The 19,050-nt window shown below is 36.1% G+C and overlaps 1 protein-coding gene across 3 annotated transcripts in view; it reads left to right on the forward strand.

Annotated features, from left to right (window-relative positions):
* Positions 1–19,050, forward strand: part of KCNN2 (potassium calcium-activated channel subfamily N member 2) — a 69,753-nt gene that overhangs the window by 35,079 nt on the left and 15,624 nt on the right. For all 3 annotated transcript variants that reach the window (XM_041398432.1, XM_041398433.1, XM_041398434.1), the window contains one exon: positions 8,886–9,027. In XM_041398432.1, the coding sequence (XP_041254366.1) occupies positions 8,886–9,027 (142 nt within the window). The remainder of the gene's footprint in view (positions 1–8,885; positions 9,028–19,050) is intronic.

Below are 19,050 nucleotides of genomic sequence, written 5' to 3' on the forward strand. Positions count from 1 at the left end.
TTTTCTTTTATTTTATTTTATTTTATTTTAGTCATCTGTTCCCAATGTCCATTACATTAGAGAACTTGCATATGTTGGTAAAATTGTTGATATCCTAATGAAATTTGGACAAAAAAACCCAAACCAGCAGGCTTTATGACCATGAGCTTGTACTTCATTTTTTTTTTTATAGAAGGTAATACATCAACTACAGAACTAATAAATTTTGTGATGGTAAATTAGTTCCATTAGAGAAAAATGCATTCAGAGTGCTCTGTTTGTCAGACAATCTTTTTGAAGAACTCAGCATAATCTTTGCTATATAATTTCACCTCCTCCTGTTTTCTCCCCCCGTAAAAGGCTAACTTTTACCTCGTTCTGCTATTTTATGTCAGAAAAAAAAGGTATGCTTCATTTAAAGTCTGTTGTGATTAATTCTATTTCTACTTTGTAAAACTTTATTTCTAAAGTTTTTCTTCAGAAAACTAATTTAGAATCTTTAGATATCAGTTGATTCTGATAATCTCAATTTAAAAAATATCTTTCTTCCTTCTGAGAGGGGTTTAGGTACAAAATTGTAACAGGGCATCTCCAGAGGAAATGCAGAATGCAAAATAAGGGAAAATTTTAGAAGAGTTTGAATTAGTTGCTAGTGAATATAATGGATGATTCACAGTAGAGCTCATTAAGAAATTGTTTGATTTAGAATGATTCATATTTCTATCATAACACAGCTTTAGCCAGTGCTTTTGCGGACCTCAAAAAATTAAAGAAAAGCAAACTTTAAAAAATAAAATTCCTTCTTATTTTATTGACAAATTTTAGTGATTAGACTTTGTGAAAAATATGAGCTTAAATAAATACGCAGGCATATCTTTTAAAATAAGATTAAAAAGTACTGAAAAACAGATTTCCCTCAAGTTTGCTTATGTCCCTTCACTTTCCTTCTTTCATTTTCACGTATTTTAATATGACATTAACTGCATATTTATAGTAGTTTATTTTACAGAACAGTTTATGATACAGACAATATACAGAACTACAGAAAGAGCAGCTCTTGGATATTTCAGGTTTCATTTCTAATAGTCAGTGTGTTTGCAGTCACTGTCCTTTCTGGATTCCTTGTTGAATTTTGCTTTCATAGCAGAGTTAGTATTTACTCAAGTGTGGCTTATCAAGGATTTTAACATACATATTCTTTTTATCAGCTTCCGTCTCAAGCTTTTCAGACAGTATGTCTCTCCACTGGATTAAAGAGTAATTTTAATTTGATTTTAAATTCAAATAGCTTCAAAAACATTCTTAGATGCTTTCACAGCCTGTATACTAACAGGTAGAACAGTGAGATGAAGATGCTGATGTAAATCAGCTTTGTGCTTAAGAAGAGCCTGACAACAAGTTCACTCCCCATGGTCAGTGCTCTCCTTGCTAAGCTGCTAAAGTAACAAAAGGGTGTCAACTACTCATTTTTCCCATGCATTGTGGAAAGCCTGATGTACTGATTGTTCACTAAGAATTTTTTCCATGTTATTTCATGTATGGGTGCTGATGCATTTAAGAGGCTATTTTGCCTCTTTGGGATGTGCTACTATTTTTGGCAAAATGAAGAATTTGAGTATCATGCAATTTTTTAATGTCTAATTTAAGAGAATTATTTTTAAACATGTGTGTCATTATAGAGAACTTTGAGTTCATTGGGTTTTAGCCAGAGCTTTGGGCATACAGGCTAATCAAACTGGGAAGTTGGGAGCTGAGAACTCACAAGGTGAAGGTCATCAAAATAATCATCAGCTGTAAAATAAAATCTTAACTTCCAAAGAGTCTGTCAGAGAGCTATGAAAAATTAAAATGTGATATTTCATTTTCAAGAAAATGAGGCTAAAAATGCTATGCCAGTAAGGTATTTTATGCTGTGCCCAGTTGTGCTTTCCATTAGAAAAGATGCTAGTATGTTTTTTGTGAAGACCAAAAAGTCACATGTGATTATGGAATTGTGAAGCACATTGTAATACATGTACCAAAGTCCGTGAGTAAGAATACTTTTTCATACCATACTGTTTTGGTGCTGATTGCTATTCCTGATCCAGCAACTAATATCAACCGTTAGAGCCTGATTTTGCCTCTTAAAGCTTGAGTTATGTGAAGCATGCTTAGTTATTCTGCAGAGTCTGGGTGTTTATATAGAAACTGGGAAAGGCTAGAGAGTTGAGTTTTTAAAATCTAAAGGCACTCCTTTGAAATGTGCTCATTTTATTGGTGACAGAATATTATCAAATATAGAGCTAAGAAAAGCTGAATTCCTGAGCCTGCTCTACAAAATGAAGAAGATAGATCTTTCTGAAGGAAGACCATCTGAGTATAATAAAATCTGTTAGTCCAAATACTCAAGATTAAGCAGAATTTTGTACACAGAATAATTATTGTAAGTTTTTTGAAATGAGAAGAATCAGTCAGGGAACCTTTGTCACAGCTGCTACTGTCAGTCCCAGCTTTCACCTCTGAGAGACACAAAGGTATTCCTACATGCCTTACATTCTGTCCCGTTGTGCTCATTTAACTTCATTAAAATGAGCCATGTTTAAGCACAGTGAACCTAATTGTTTTTCAAAACAGTCAGATTATATGTTTAAAAAACACATCTGTAGGCAAAGCTCAGGACTTTTTGTACAGCTTTCCAAGAGCTTTAGGTATATTCTTTATTCTGCTGAGTCACAACAAGTCACAACTTCAGTTATACCCCTGCAGGAACAAAATAGCTTGAAACTGTTGAAAAGAACACAGTGGGAGTAAGAATATGCCTGTACTGGGGGGAAAGTACCAAAACTGGGGCTTGAGGAGAGGTGGGTGTGTTTCTTAATTGAGGTAAGAAAAAATTCTCCTTAAACTCTCTGGAACCTTTGATAAGACACATTATTTTTTTCACATAGTCAAGACCTTCTGAAGCAGTAGTCACCACTTTATTTGCAGGATTACTTTTTGATACATTGATAGCTCTGATCTTCTGCTCTTTCTAGTGGATTGCTGACTGTCACAAATTTAATCCTTTCCCAATTTCCCAATACTTACAGAACTGATTCAACAGATTCTCCTTAATATTCTTAACACTATTGTTGAAAGCACAGGGTTTTTAAAAAAAAAAATGGTCAGGTACTTTTAAGGAGCTTCAGCAGCTTTTTTGCTTGTGACCGAATGGCTTCTCTTGGAAAGATGGAAAATCTTCCCATCTGCTACAGCTGCAGACAGGTATAGTGATTTCGCCCAGCATTAGCTCTCTACAGCACCATTGAAGACGAGACCTCCACCAGTGGAGGACAAATAAAAGCTTGGCATCCTTAGTAAAAATGGCAGTTAGCCCTTATTTCTCTACTGGTGGTTTATCTGTTTCTCAAGCATTGATGGGTGGGTGTCTGACAGAGGCTGGGGGTAATTTTGTGTCTTTACCCTTATATTTAAACTATAGTTTATATTAAAAATAAAGGTAAAATTTCTTAAAAACATACAATCTCACCCATCTGATTTTGTGTTGATTTTTCTCCCCTATGTCCTTTTGTTTCTTTTTAGATTATATTTTTCATTTATCTTAGCAAATAACCTGCTCATTACATAGAATACTTCACATTTCTTGGTTTTATTAGCTTTTTGTAAATAGCCTGAAAATGCTCTTGGCAGAAAAAATCCTGAATATTTTTGGCTGTGGTAGAAGCAATCCACTCAGCTGACTCTTACCCATTACTTTTGATTGGGTTCACAATGCTACAGTTGTGAATCAATCTGTTTGAAATGCAGGCATTTGTTGTGGAGTTTTGCACTTTCATTAAGCAGTTATTGTGACAAGAACATTTTTGCTGCTCTTCATAAATACTTGGGGAACATCAGCAGAAGTGTTAGAAAAATGATAAGGAGCAGCATACATTTTTCCAAGCTGCCCTTCTGATCCTAAGCCCATCAAGGCAGGCAAAATTTCTTCCACTGACTTCATCATATTTGGAGTCAGCCCCATTGTTCCTTCCATGTGCCATTATGGATTTCTTTTTTCCTTTATTTTAAACAGGAGGAAGGGAGGAGTACAAAGACATCTCTGCTATCATCATAGATAAAATGCTGCTGGTACTAACCATCTAACTAAGACTAAAAAGACAGTAACAGAATGGTCTGATACTGTGGGGGAGCTCTAATAGGTGGTTAGATCAATCAGTTTCTCAACAGAGCCTTGACAAGTTTCTGATTTACTGGGATAAGTCTGTTTCCAGCTGTTAATAGTCTAAAATATTTTTATGTTTGGCAAGAAAAAACTCAGCCTGCATTGCCATTGCCAGGACTTTCTTCTTGATTATGGTAAAAGCAGTCCATTTTCTTCCCTACAGAAATGGCCATCTTTTCAATCATTTTTAGTTCTTTCCTTGACTTGTTCAAGGGGGCAAAACCAAAAATAGCAAAGTTATCAGAGGCTGTTCATGGGAATTGAAACTGCTGAGTGTGAATTAATGCACCAGTGGTCAATCTTAATGTTATACTTGATTACTTCTTATTAATCTCTTTTTAAGATTAATGTGTCTTAGATGTCCAGATGTGAATGTGTGTTAATTATGTGCAGCGAAAAAGCAGACATTCTACCAAATAAATGAAACTTCATCACATACACACAGGGAAGGGAAGCAGTACTGAAAATCATGACACCAACAGTGAAAGCAGAAGAAAGAGACTGCTGTTTGATAAAGAATTTGAAATATTTATTTGACAAACAAAGCCACTGCAGTGTTGTCGCCTGAGGAATATATTTATATTTTTCTGAGATGAGTTGTAAAACTCCCACTCAGTTTGGCTTGAGAAGGAATTGAGCCATGCTATTTTTTCACAAATATAATAATTCAGCTATTTTTGGTTTAATTTAGAGTGGTGTCAAGACTTATATATGCTGATTGGTGAGAACTGGATAGTGGTATTTCACGGGATGATGATTGCCTGGTGAATAGTGTGTTCCAGCTGCAGCACTGCCTGCCTGCTGACATATTCCTTATTAGAAATGAAGTGTGATAAATAATTCTTATGCCTGTGTGACTTCAGCCAATGATTTTTGTACACTGAAGGAATACATAGCTTTTCTAAATGACCCTTTATGCTGCAGCTGTGTGAGGCTGGGTGTAATCAGGAAAATCACACTGCATGTGATTTAGGTGTAATACAATTAAACAGGTTTAATATAATTAAATATGCAGGTTTAATACAATTAAATACTAGTTCTTATCTTCAAGTGATTCACAATCTTTCTTGTGCAGATTTTTATTCATTAAGAATAATGGGCTTTAAATATTTATGTGAATATTTGCCATGACTAATTTAAAAAATTTAAAAAATATAAAAATAAAAACCTTTTTATAAATAAGAATTAATGACAACAAATCTTCCGTTTTGAAATTTGGCTGGTAATGACAAGATTCTGCTTAGTGTGAAACTCTTCACTGAAAGGAAATCTTTTTTTCTATTTCTTTAATTCTGAAATTTCAGGCTTCCTAGCTTTCCATGGTAAAGTGTTTTCCTGTTGGATTTCAGAAGTTTCAGATAGAAACTTCTGAAATCCAACATAGAGTGAATGGATACTTTGGGAAAACTACAGTTGAATATTGGAATGTGTTACACCCAAGCTGTCTTTCAAAGTCCAGCTGGAATGAGGAGATGTTCATAGTGCCTTCCGATTACTGACAGAGAGCAAGACAGCTCTGCTCCAGTGCTGGTGTGGTTGGCTTTTCTGCTCTCTATAATGTCCACTGGAATTGACTCTACTGGGGATAATCTCAATGGTGAAGTGAAAGGAATGGCTTTTATGAGGTCTTGTGGTGGCTTCTACAGCCACAAGTTAGAGATGCTCTTATAGAAAAATATGAGAAAGTTTAACTTTTGCTGTGACCATTTTGCTATTCCCTGCATAAATGGAGAAGTTCACTCTTTGATGCTGAGACAACTTTGAAAACACATCTAAAGGCAGTGGGTTGATTTATTTCCCTTTCCTCAAAACAAAGTACTTTAAATGCCTCTGGTGTTAGTTTTTAGCCATTTCCATGACTGTACAAATAAAGATTCTGCAATACTACTTTCTTAAGATACTGCTGTTCCTGCTTTGATGCAGATATAATAATATTTTTTTACCTGATTGTGGACACAGGGTAGCAGAAGACTGTCCTTGCTTTGCTGGTTCAGGCTTGAGTCTCAAGTGGTAGTGGTGCCTAGTGGCTTAATAAAGGACTTGGAAATCTCTGCTGACACAGCAGTAATCTTATGAAAATCCAAAGCATGTAGACATGTACCAGAGCTGCTAACCACAGAGATTCAAAAATCTTAAGTGAGGTTACAAAATATATGAGACAAGATTAAACCACCTTCTTAAAAATACGTCAAAGAAATTATTACAGAACTATCATGAGTGTGATACCATTTTATACTGTCTCAATTTTACCTACAGATTTTTAACTTGAGAAGTCAGCCCTTCAACTTTCCATATATAGTTGCAAGATAAAAAGTTTTTAGTTTTTTTTGAAATATTAAATTTAGGCAAATTATGTAATGCTTGAGCAGTTGCAGCAATAACTGAAAAAAAAATTCATGTCCTCCTATAGCCTTTGTTTCTTAATCACAGTAAATTCATTAATAAGTACTGGTGATGATTTTTAAATTAAGCATGCAACATTTGATTGCTGAACTATAGCCTTAAAATCATAACTAGGTGAAACACTCTGAGCAGGAAATCCAGGACACCTGACCTAACAAGATGGAAACATTTAAACAGGTTCTTGAATTGTGCTAGCAAATATTAATGTAGATACCTTTAATGAATAGTTCATCTAGGGAACCTTAATTGTCTCCATATCTCCAATGAAACTTGAAGAACTTCTGATGTGCCTTTTAAAATTTATGTCACCTTTTTTAAAGAACCTATGTGTAGGTTGGCTTGTATGTTTTCTGACATGGTTAAAGGAGGATAAGTGGATTATTTATTTCTGGAACTTAGTGAGTTGTATTTGAATGTTCTGTTTTCAGTCATATGAAGCATGGAAATGACTAGGGTCAAAATCCAAAGAAATGTATTATAAATATTTATGTGGACATTTCTTAATATTTGCCTCAATTGCTAACCTTAGAATATATTGTAGCTTTAGTACCCTTCTGTGAAGGTCATCCAGACCCTATGGATCATATATTTTACTTGATACTCTCTAGGGACTATTAGCATGATAGGTACACAGGCTTTGTTCTTGCCTTTTGGATGGGACAACTGTGTTTCTCTCTCTGTATCCATATATTTGTTTCACTGCTGTTACTTGCTACGTTTGTTAAGTGGAGACTGAAATCCCTAAAATTTAGTGCCGTCTAGGAAAAAAAAAACTATGTCAGATTGTGTTTTGCTATATGCAAAGCTCTATGGTCATGAGTTAAATCTGCCATTCTTTTTGCTGCTGTGGTTGTCATTGTTTATGTCCTTAGGACCTCCAAATGTGGGCTTTTACTACATTTTTCTAGGTTTTGTTCAGGCAAAACAGAAAAAACCTGCATAAAGTATGTGAGAGACAACACTGACAGCAGGAGAGAGAAAAATCCAGGTGAAGTCTGAAACAGGCTTGATTGGAGTGATTGCTGTGGTCTCTGGCAGTCAAAGAGCTTTTATGTTGTTATAATCATCAGAGCATGGGTGGGACTTTGAAGATAGTATTTTACAGACATTTATGGTGAATATCTTGCAAGTGTGAGAACAGGGAGTTTCCTGAGAGTGCCTGTGTGCTTGCTCTGCGTTCTTGGTCTGTCACGGAGACTGCAGTCCGGGAAGGAAGGAAACAGAAGCGGTTATTTCAGTTGTGGGATGAAGGTTGTTGATTTGTGAACTAATTAAATAAATGGCCCTCTGTGACCGCTGTGAGACATGGATTTAGGGACTGGCTAAAATAATACCTTTGGGGAATCTAACAGCATTTAGTTAACCGGAGGCTTCACAGCAGCTGTAGGGGTGATTGCAACCTTGAGTCTGCAGTGGCTGCTGCAGATAGTCTCTGTGGCAGAGCTGCCCTATCCAGGAAGCAAACTTCCACCCTACTTTAGGCTATTAGGCTTTTTGTTTTTTCCCCACCACAGACTGAGTGGTGACAACAGGTTTTTAAACGTAAAATGTATCTTCACCTTCTATTCAGTGTATATGTCGTGTGAAGATAAGATTATTAATCTGAACTTAGCAGTTTTTGGAAGGGAAAAGTGAACATATTCTACTATAATACTGAAACTAAGTCAAGACATGGCACATCGTGAAATTTCACATAATAGCTGACTAAACACTAAAGGGAGTTTTTGCTATATTTAAGGTAAACATCTTTTGATGGTGAGAAATACAGAGGTATACATTTTATTTACCTTGAACTTGTAGAAGGAGAGGGAAGTCCATAGGTTGTCTAAGTCAGCATTTATGTGTTCATTTAGGATTGGATGTCTGATCATAGCGTTGCACTCAGGAGATAAAGATGCACTCTGCTGTCTGGTTGTGCACACAACCTGTTCTGACTCTCACAGTTGCCTCAGACAGCAGCAACTGTGCTATTCTGGTGTCTTATGCTACTGCAGAGTATTAGCAGGACTTGTACCCCTGGTGAAGAGGTTATGTTAAAAACAAAGAGATTTCTGCTACTTTACAGTAATAACCAAATACTGAATTATAAACCATTTCTACTACTGGTGTTATTTCTATATCTTCTGATTCATTACTGCTCATGTAATTGTATCTGAGTTATATTTAATTCCTTACAGCTGCTTTTAAAATGAGATTGTATACAAAAAATGGTTGTATGTACCAGTTAATGCATTTTTTCTGAGAGCACAATAGTTTAACAAATGTTTTCACTATAAAGAAATTGTTTTCTTCTTCTTTTCAGATACCATGACCAACAGGATGTTACTAGCAATTTCCTTGGAGCAATGTGGCTGATTTCAATAACTTTTCTATCCATTGGATATGGGGATATGGTACCAAATACATACTGTGGAAAAGGGGTCTGTTTACTTACTGGAATAATGGTGAGTGAATTTGTTAATTGGATATGAGATAGTGTTTGCTGTTAATTAATTTGAAATTAAGCCCAAAACGTTTGGTAGTCATAAAGAAATATTTATCTGCTGGCTTGTAGAGTGTATACTTAATCAGACCATACCCATAGTCTCTCATTCCTAGTAATAAAAAGGAGTTTTCTTCTTCTTTAAGCAAAAATTTAGTAGCTGTGCAATGAAATACAGAGAAACAAATTGCACCCTGACATAATTCATAGCTTCAGAAATCTCAATAAAGTCTTTCATTCAATGTAAAGGTATCATATAATCTTGATCATCTTTGGGCATGTTTAATTGGACCAGTACTAATAATGGATCTTCAGTTATGAATTTTGTTTATTGAAATGAATCACAAAGAGACATAATGGTGGCTAAATTCTTGAAATTCTTTTGTTTGAGCATTGTTTTCTACTCTATTTCTTACAAGTCTAATAACATATTATTCATAACAGTCCATTGCTTTAAGTGGAATTATGTTATGCAATTTGCACAATAATACCTTTTGCTACCATTGATACCGTGCAGCAATTGTTAGGTTATGCTCAATATATATTTATTAAGTGTATTTCATGTTTGGTTTTAATCTTTTGTACTGCACTGTTTGGTCATAGCTGGGCAGGGAGTAAAGCAATGCATTGTAATGCTGGGAAAATTTACACATATCTACAGTAAATTAGATGCAAACAAGTTCTGGACTCTGCCACCCTTATTTGTACCAGCTTCTGTGTAAATGTCCCTGTGAATGAGAAAGACTGAATGATTGTCATGTATGTACAGTATACAGCAATAAGATGCATACTTGCTTCTGAATTTTTGCCATTAATTATAAGTAATGCGTGTATAAGTAATCTGGCCCTGTTGAAACAGCTGTATTGGGATTATGGCTGAAAGGAAATGATATTGAAGCATTGCTCCTTTTGAGCAGATAGGTTGATAGAATATTTGTTTATAATAAATGTACGTTTTATGTCCAGAGAGGAAAAAACCCTTTTTCTTTTTTTTTTTTTTTTTGGTAAGGTTTAAGGTTTTTTTTTTGACAAATGCTTCAAAAAATGTTTTAAAAAAAACTGATGGCTTTCAGTTTATTGACCATTATTGACAAAGATTGATAAAGATTTCTAGTATATTTTGCAAAAGGCGGTAAATGCAAAATACCTCCTTAAATACAGAGTTTGCAGTGGAGTTGAAAGGTACAGGCTAAAAGCAGAGGAAGGACTCACAGGGCTTTTTTCAAGGCTGTTGGCTGAGCTCAGATCTGCCATCTTCTGGGGTGTTTGCCTTTGCTCCTTTCTGGGTTGGATGTTGATGCCAGAGAGAATGAAATGTGATCATAAATTCACTAGGAAAAGGGATGGAGAAGCAGTGTTTATTGACACCTTGCAGGGCAATGATTGCAGAATGAGGATAGAATCCTCATACAAAGTCACTTCCACTGCTTCCATGGAAAACTCAAGTATGGATTTATACATACCATTTTCACGCATTGGCAGCTCTTTTTCACCACTGGTAGACTTGTAAAATGTATGGATGAAACCTTCATGTCTCTGATTGCGTTTTCTTAGTGATTATAAGTTCTGCAGCTGCTTTGGAAGAGCAAAGGCTCCAATCAGGATGTCATGGTGATGAATTTGGGATAAACATCTTCAAAGACAGAAAGCATTCTTAACAAGAAAATGAGCCAAGTAGCTGCTGTGCTATGATGGGTAAAACAATAGAAAGCCTAACCACTAATAACATTAAAATATTCTTTGAGATAAAAAACCATGGAGCAATGAGAAAAAGTCAGATGCTGGAATTACTCTGGGTTTTTTGGGGCTTGCATTTTGTTTTGTTTTGTTTTTATAAAGGACCTGAGGAAATATGGCACAGTAAATATAATAATGAACTCTCTTCTAGCCTAACCTGTAATACCAAAAAGCTTACAGGTCTTGAATATCATTCTTTAAAAACAATTACTCTTCTGAAACTTGTACAGTAACTAATTAATGTTTGTTGTGAAAAATATAAAATCCTAAAAGAACAGACCTAGTGATTTTTATTTCAATAGGAGCAAGTGATGATCTAATTAAAAAACACACAAATGTAATTGTTGAATGGATGTAGTAAATAAAAACAAAAATTTGATTTCAAGAGGTAAAGTGTAATTCCCTAGCATCTGAAGCAGTAAATGCATTGGGTTAGTGTGATCAGTGCCAAATACTGCTGAGTGTTTGCTTTTGGGTAAGGTCCCTATTAAAATGGATGGAAGGGGGAATAAATAGAAATACTTGTGAGTACAAGAGTAGTTACACAGAAAACTGAAGAATTAATATTGGCTTTGTGGAACTGGTGGCCCAAGGAAGCCTGCTTTGGTGCCTTGATTCCTGTGAAGGTGCCATGTCTATCTTCCCACTTCTGCCACAGGAATTGCTTTCTGTGCCATAGAAATGGGAGTGCTCAGGAGTACAAGGCTGTGAACTCTGCCTTGTACTCCAGCTTGAGAAGTGGACTTTGTGCAGTCCGCTGGTGGCACCAAGTTGTGTTGGTGATTGACATTGTAAATGCTGCTGTCTTAGGTCTCTGATGTAAAGTGTCACTTTTAAACTCTACCAGTGCACACTGCTGGAAAATAGGAAAATCTTTACACATATTCAGATTATACCAAAAGGAAAAATGCCTTGAGAATTGTTGAGAGTAAGATAGCAAAGAAGTTTGATTAATGTATTAGAGAAATTTGGAAAAAAACCAAAATAAAACAAAAAACCAAAAAAACCCTGTGAACAAAAAAGGCAAACAATGAAAAAATAAGAACAATTTACATTTTGATCTTGCAAAGCACTTAAATATATGAAACTTTCGTAAAAATACTGGCACAGCGTGTTACAAAGAGGAGCCAATGCAGAGATATTTTACAGTCAAGCAAGTGAAACTGAACTGGATGCCTCAACTCAATTACCATTCTGTGTTTTTCCAATGAGACTTTACTAGGCAGCAGTAGTAGACTGTGGGCCAGGTGGACTATAAATCGAGAGCAAATGTATCCTCTGCTCCCTGTGTACATTAGGTAGGTCTGGAAGAGTGTGTTGGATGGACACACGTACAGCTGCTGTCACTGTTCTCAGAACAGGAGAGAGGGGAGATGTGGAGACCTGTGCAGCTTGTTGGTGTACTGTATTTGCAGGTGTTTTATGCCTGCTGAAGCTGCCGTGCCAGGTTGTCAGTGCCCACCCAGGCAGATCTCTCAGATGCTCATCAGCAAAGGGATCTCAGCTACAGGTGGAACACTTTCCTTGTATGGTTTCTAAGTGGAATTTAGAAACCATGCAAGGTTTCTAAGAAACTGTACAAGGTTGCTGCTTGTGTAGGCAGCACTTCCACTTTTTTAATGGCTTTTTGCATCCAGGGCCTTGGAGTGGTTTGCAAAATTTTCCCTACTTTATAAGGAGATTAATGAAGTTAGCAAAAATTTAAAGGTCTGTAGAAATTGGTAAGGAGGAGTGTGAGAAGATATGGAAAGGTGCATAATTATGGACTGTGAGATGGATAACTTCTGCAGACCTTTGTAAGCTTTTGCAGTTACACAAGATAAAACAATGGCAATTAATTCTTCCAACTGCAAATACATGGACCTGTTATGAGTTTTAAGAAGGACATTTTCCTTTTAGATCCAGCACTATGTGGTGAGGTGGTGCGTTTATTGTATGATGAGAAGCTTATGATGCAGAATCTTCCTGCAAAGCCACCCACCAATGGTTCATAACAGACATGTGGGCCAAACCTACGTTGCTGCAAATAAAATGGATGAATTGCAATTGTCCTGTCACAGGATGCAGTTGGTTGGGTATAGCTTGATGAAGTTTGCCTAATGAAATAGATGTTATTTCAAGTGTCTGCATTGCTAATGTGGAAATTATACTTTAATTGCTTCTCTTGTTGAAATGAACTTCAAAGACACTGTTAGGCCTAGGAAGGAACCAAATAAATAAGGAAAGTTTCTTAAATGTATACCATAGCTGTGGACAAGATACAGATAACTATCTAAAATAGGAACAAGGCACTCAGAGTAGCAGTTTCTAACTGTCTTATTCTTTGTTGGTAGCAAAATCTGAACTGTATTATTTTTGAAATTTAATAGTTGTTAGATTGTAAGAAAAAAGAGGTGAAAAACAAGTAGGTTCTAACTGCATAGTTAACATTGTCTGCATGTCTTCTGGGATGAGACCTGAAAAAGAGAAATATAAGGTAAACATCAGATTCAAGCAAATATGGAAATTATTTTATGTAACTGTGTGGATAATGTACAAAAAGATCATAAATTATTATGCATAATAATGTCTAAAATGTGTGATTTTATGAAAACTTCTGTTCATGTTGTTTAATTGTGTAATGTGTCAGAGAAACATAATGGTTTATAAAATACAGAGATGTATTTTGAATTACACTTTGAAAGCTGAAAAGGTATGATCAATTCAAGTTAAAGCACTGTGGTGCATCATTCTGTGGATAAGAAGATATCAAACATCTAGAATATTGCTCAGTTTTTACTTCTTTGAGAGTACAGAAAATCTGAAAAGCTTTTCATGTGATTTGATAGCATCTTGGGTCCATGTCTCAGATATATGCTGGAATATAATTCAGTAGATTCTGATAATTCAGTAATAAATATAAGTGACATCAGGATTTAGAAAAGACGGTGTTTGTTCCTTCTAGCAGAGTACGACCTAAGTAGACAATGTATTAAGCAGAAATTTTTATGGAGAAGACAGTTAATGATGCCTGCATCTTAGGGGTAAAGCTATTAAAAGCTGGGCTGCTGAGAAATTTTTTCAGCTCCTCTACTATTGTTGTTCCAGCACAACAAATTGTAAAAATGATAACTTTTGTAGGGAAAAAAGGTAGTTTGGGATTATTTTATTCTGTGGCTTGTTGGAATGAAATTTCTAGCTGAAGTAAAGAATTGTAAATTATCAAAATCAAGTTGAGAAGCTTTAAAACATGATCCCTGAAGTAGGTTGAGAGGGCATTAATCTGAAAAGTGAGACAATGGTAGAGGTTCTACTCCATTTGAGTAAACAACACGTCTTTCAAAATTAGAAAAAATAAGGAAAAAAAACCTTCTTCAGAAGGTCTTTAGTTTGTACTAGTAGAGCAGGGAAGTTTTTGAAGTGTCAGAGGACACAGGAAATTTTTCCCACTAAGGTCTAGTTATGGATGCATTTCAGTAAATTCTAAGGCAATTAGTTCCTGGCTGGAATGAGAAGCAATTGTCTCATGCTGTTGTTGCTTACATAGGTATGACTAGAGTTGATGACTGTTGCAGCAAAACTTCTTTGATCTGAGAAAATGTAATTTCATTTGCAGTAGCCTTAGATTTAATACAGCAGTTTTTGTATACTTTTACACATATTCTCATGAAACTTTTGTATTTACAACACAGGTGAAGAAAAAGAACATCACTGGTAGCTTTCATCCTGAATTATTGAAATTATGTTTCCCATCAGCCCTACAGGCTGTTAAGTCTGCTCATTTAAGGGAATCGGACTTCAACCCTTACCCAGCAAAAAGTTTTTTATGTGTTTTGGGAAAAACTGTCTAGGGGTGTTTTACCTGTTACAACGACTGCAGGTTTACCTGAAGCCCAGGTATATTCAATTGTCAGGGTTCTCTGACAGTCTACAGTCATTAACACTACATTCATTAACGCTACAGTCCTTTATAGGTTCCTCTCTAGGAGAGATACTGTCTTCATGTTATAAATCTTTCTGCTCTGTGCTGTCCCAGATGTCTCTCCTAGTACCCAGCTTTCATTTCTTAAGAAGTTTACTTCACCCTCACTTAAGACTACCCATTCTTATGTGTGACACTATTTAATCAATTTCACATTTATACATAACATTTTAATGGTCTTCATAATTTTTATTTTCACAACATTGCTAAAAACCTTATGGACTAATTAGAAGTAAACAAACATGCTCATCTACTCTTATATAAATCAGAAATTTAAATGTTGCAACAAAGTTCTAGATGTGATGCAGACAAACTCCACTGAAGATAATAGTAGCAAGGCAAATATTGAATACATGAGAGTATAAATAATGCAAAGGTTTTTTAGATCACCCTTTGGTGAGATAACATAGTTGTTGTCCTAGTACTAATTTTATTTCAGTCTTGCAAGGTTATGCATCTCTCCTAGTAAACAGTGACAAATGCAAACCCATATTTATACAGCACCATTTCCCTAGCATCTGTCTATACTGTTTTGGAGAGGTTTTTTTTTTACTTCAAGCAACATTTTTTAAAAATTTTTTCCCCTTCCCTGGTGGTCATGTATGTCCACCTTTGAGAGAGCCGAATGAACAAAATGCCTGTTTAAATTCTTACAGGATTTTCATTTTATGCAGAGCAGCAGGAAGACTGTTGTGCCTTTTCTGGTGCAGAGCTAAATTTCCCACCAGAACCATATGTCTGCAAAGCGCACCTTCTCTCTCCCTCAGTGGATCCCAAGAGAAGTGAGCAAGAAATGTAGCAACTGCCTTCTTTCAGCTACAGGCAAGTATAGCAGGACACTTTTGTGATGCCTACACCACTTAAGGTTGCACTTCACTTCCAGTCCAGTAAACCAAAGATGCCAGGTGACTTTCAACAGAGACACTGATAGACAGTGTTTCTTCCCTTCTCACCAGCAGCATCCTCCAGGTGGTTGCAGCAGTGACTCAGTTCGCTGTAGTCTTTTAAAGGTATCTCAAAACCTTATCAAAAAAAGAACCAATTGACAATGCCTGAGGCATTTAGTTAGAGGACAACAGGGTTTCTCTACTGACCTGCTGCTTTCAGTTCTAACTGAAAATGCAGCCGGTGCTAAGCTTTCTTGCCTTAGATAAACCCTTGGTGGAAGAGTTGAAAGCACTTTTCTGGCTGTCAGTAAAACTGGGCCTTGACGAGAATGTTAGATGTACATGCTAGACTGCCCTTGAAGTCTGAACCCTGCAGTTTTCCAGTCACTGTCTTCTAGCAGTGTGAACCTTCAGTCTTAGCACTTGTGAGTGGTAGTAAAGGCATGGTCTTGATCCAGATTCCATAGCCACATTTTCACTGTGTGCTGTGGGAAACACCAGCTTTTTCCCTCCAGCTGCCATGGCTGTGTCAGGTGTGGTTTACTGTAATGTGAAATCCTCTGTAGTAACTTTTAGTTAGACAGCTTTGATGTGTTGATTCTGCTGATATCAGCAGAAAGCTCAGTGTGGATTGCAGAAGTGAAGAGGACAGAGGGTTGTGGCTGGACGGCAAAAGGCATCTCAGCTGGCATGTAGTAAGTATATTGGTGAGTGACTTTGACAAGGAAGGAAAAGGGAAAGTCAGGTCTAGTATGATGATATAACTAGGTAATACAGGCCTACCACCTTTATTAATTCTTATTTATATTCCTGTAGCCCTTCAGGACTCCTGATTCTATTGATGCCAGTGCTGTATAAAGAGAATAGAAATACGTAGTCCAAATTACTGACAAGTTTAGCATTCCCATAGAGCAAATAGAATGGGAAACAAAGAGGAATTATGTAGGATCAGTAGAAGTCATCTTGGCATACCAGAATCTGAAGTACCTTCACTGATTTTGCTGGGCTTTGTAGTAAGTAAAATCCTAAACAAAGAAGGGGAAGGTTTTAAAAGAAAACAATATATTAGATTTATGTGTATCTTGGGAGCTTTTACTAAGTAAACAGGTGATGCAAAGAATCTTGTCTGAAAGATGTTGTAAGGACTGAAATCCATGAGGAGTCATAAAATACTGCAGCTGAGGGCAAATGTTCTGTATACGATGCCATGGAGAAGGGACTACATCAACACAGAGCGTAGTAACATTGTAATAACGACGGGCAAAGAAAATAACCATTGCAGCAACCTCTGATGTGTCTAAGACCTAGTTTGCTTTGTTAAAGCAGTTGAAAGGAGGCTTGCAGTAATTCAGAACTAAGTGCCAAAAGGAGAGACTGTGCAGAAAATAGGGAAAGTTGAAATTTATGATGCCTGTAAGCAAAATGAAAGACAACACCAAGTAATAGTCATGCTTTTTTTCTGAGGGTCACGTTGAAGCTAAATTCATGTCACGTTCCGTTGCTAAATTTAAAGTATAACTTAAAATACAATTAATTTCATCTTTCTTCTCTTTCCCTTTTCAAATAGCATGGGCTTGACATTAATGCCTGATGACATTATTTTTTCCCCCTCAATTTAATCTATCCTTCCATTCATTTTTTTAAGGTGTATCAGCATCATTTAGGTTTATGTAATGGAAAAAATTATTATCCTACTAGTGTTTAAAAACTGCCTGACCATATATGAGTAAAATGCCAACATACACTTCCACTTACATTTCTATCAGGGAAACTCACTTTGGATTCTAGGCATCAAAGGGCTAGAGAGGAGAATGGCTTTTACAGACTTGCACACCTGCATAAGCATTTGAACTTTAGGTGTCATTCTTTGTCCTTAACAGGAGCAGCATATTTAGAATTAAAGGTGATACAAAGGATGTCCTCAAGTTGCTTGCAGTCACATCAAATTGTTTTCATAAGCGACAGCAGCTAAATAGATTGACGATCAAGGCAAGTTCTGTCCTGTGTAAATGGTTGTGAACCTTATGCTAAAGGTTGTACTGCTCATCAATGCATCAGAGATCTGATGCCACTGTGAAGTCCAGAGTTTGTTGATTTGCTCAGCTGGAAGACTGTGGATATGTTTATTTTCAGACTTCTTGCTTTTACTGTAGACAAATATGCTACACTTCATATCAAGCAAGAAATAATGTGTGTTCAGGATGAAATTCATGTGCTTCATCTTCTGATCCTTGCAAACAGGAAATAGACATTGCTCAGCTCATCAGTGGAGTCCTAGTCTTGCCTGTTCTTCAGTCTGTGATCTTTAAGAGCTTCTCATGCTTTAGTAGATAATTTCATTCAGCTTGTACGTGCTTTCTGGAAAACAGAATTCGGGTATCAGAATCAGCTTTTAAAATGGGTGGTTGCTGACAAACACTTGATCATAGAGTACTTGAACACCATCACATTAATGAATGGTTAATTCTGTTATTACCTGTTTCCACTAAGTGGAGCAGATGAACAATGTAGTCAGACCTTAGCCTTGGCTTGATCAATTTGCTTACACTGCATGTGTTGTAATAATTTCTGTCCTAAGTGCCCTTAAAACCAGGCTGCTTACCAAGCCAAAATAAACTCTGTAATGCAGGAAGTGCTCAGGCTGCTGATTAAGGAGTGTGAATTCCAGATAGAATTGATTAATGCTTTGATACCTGAAAATATATATGGTCCTGCCTTTTTAATTTTCATCATCTTACATATAATTCTCCTGAACAAGAGCTTGAAGCAATGATTTATTTTATTATTTACTTCAAAACTGGATAAAAATAATGCTGTTGAAAGTTAATGCAGTAATCAAATATAAGACTTTGTAGAATCTTATTCTCTAGAAAGCCCCTCCTGCAGATGAAATAGTGCTTTTACTTAGATTGAGTAATTTTAATAAATAAGTAGCTGATGCATTGCATAGTACTGATATAACAAACTGAGCATGTAAACTGACGTACTGATTTTCCTATGAATCAGCATATTCAAAAAACATGGCAAGTATCATGCACACAATGCTACCATTTTTTAAAGTAACTATATTTCCTCCATTTAATTTCTGCAATTTTGAAACATTCTCGCTTTATGAGTATTTTTAAGGATGCTGAGCTCTTTAGGGGGGCCATGTAATACTGCAGGTTGCTGTAACATAAAATATTTATCAGCATCATGTAGTTTAAGTGGAATTTTAGTCGTTGTTGTAAGCTGCTATGAGTGATTCTTTTTGAGTTTCTTACAGTACTGTGAAATGTAAACATGCAGGTAGTATAATACTTCCTACTTCTGAAGAAACACTAGAAGAACTCATGTTCCTCTCCTGAGATCCCATCATATACCACAAAACCAGGAGGTTTAAACTGAATTTAGAATACCT

This window comes from Onychostruthus taczanowskii, unplaced genomic scaffold, assembly GCF_017590055.1.
Source record: "Onychostruthus taczanowskii isolate IOZ18803 unplaced genomic scaffold, ASM1759005v1 scaffold148, whole genome shotgun sequence".
Taxonomy (NCBI): domain Eukaryota; kingdom Metazoa; phylum Chordata; class Aves; order Passeriformes; family Passeridae; genus Onychostruthus; species Onychostruthus taczanowskii.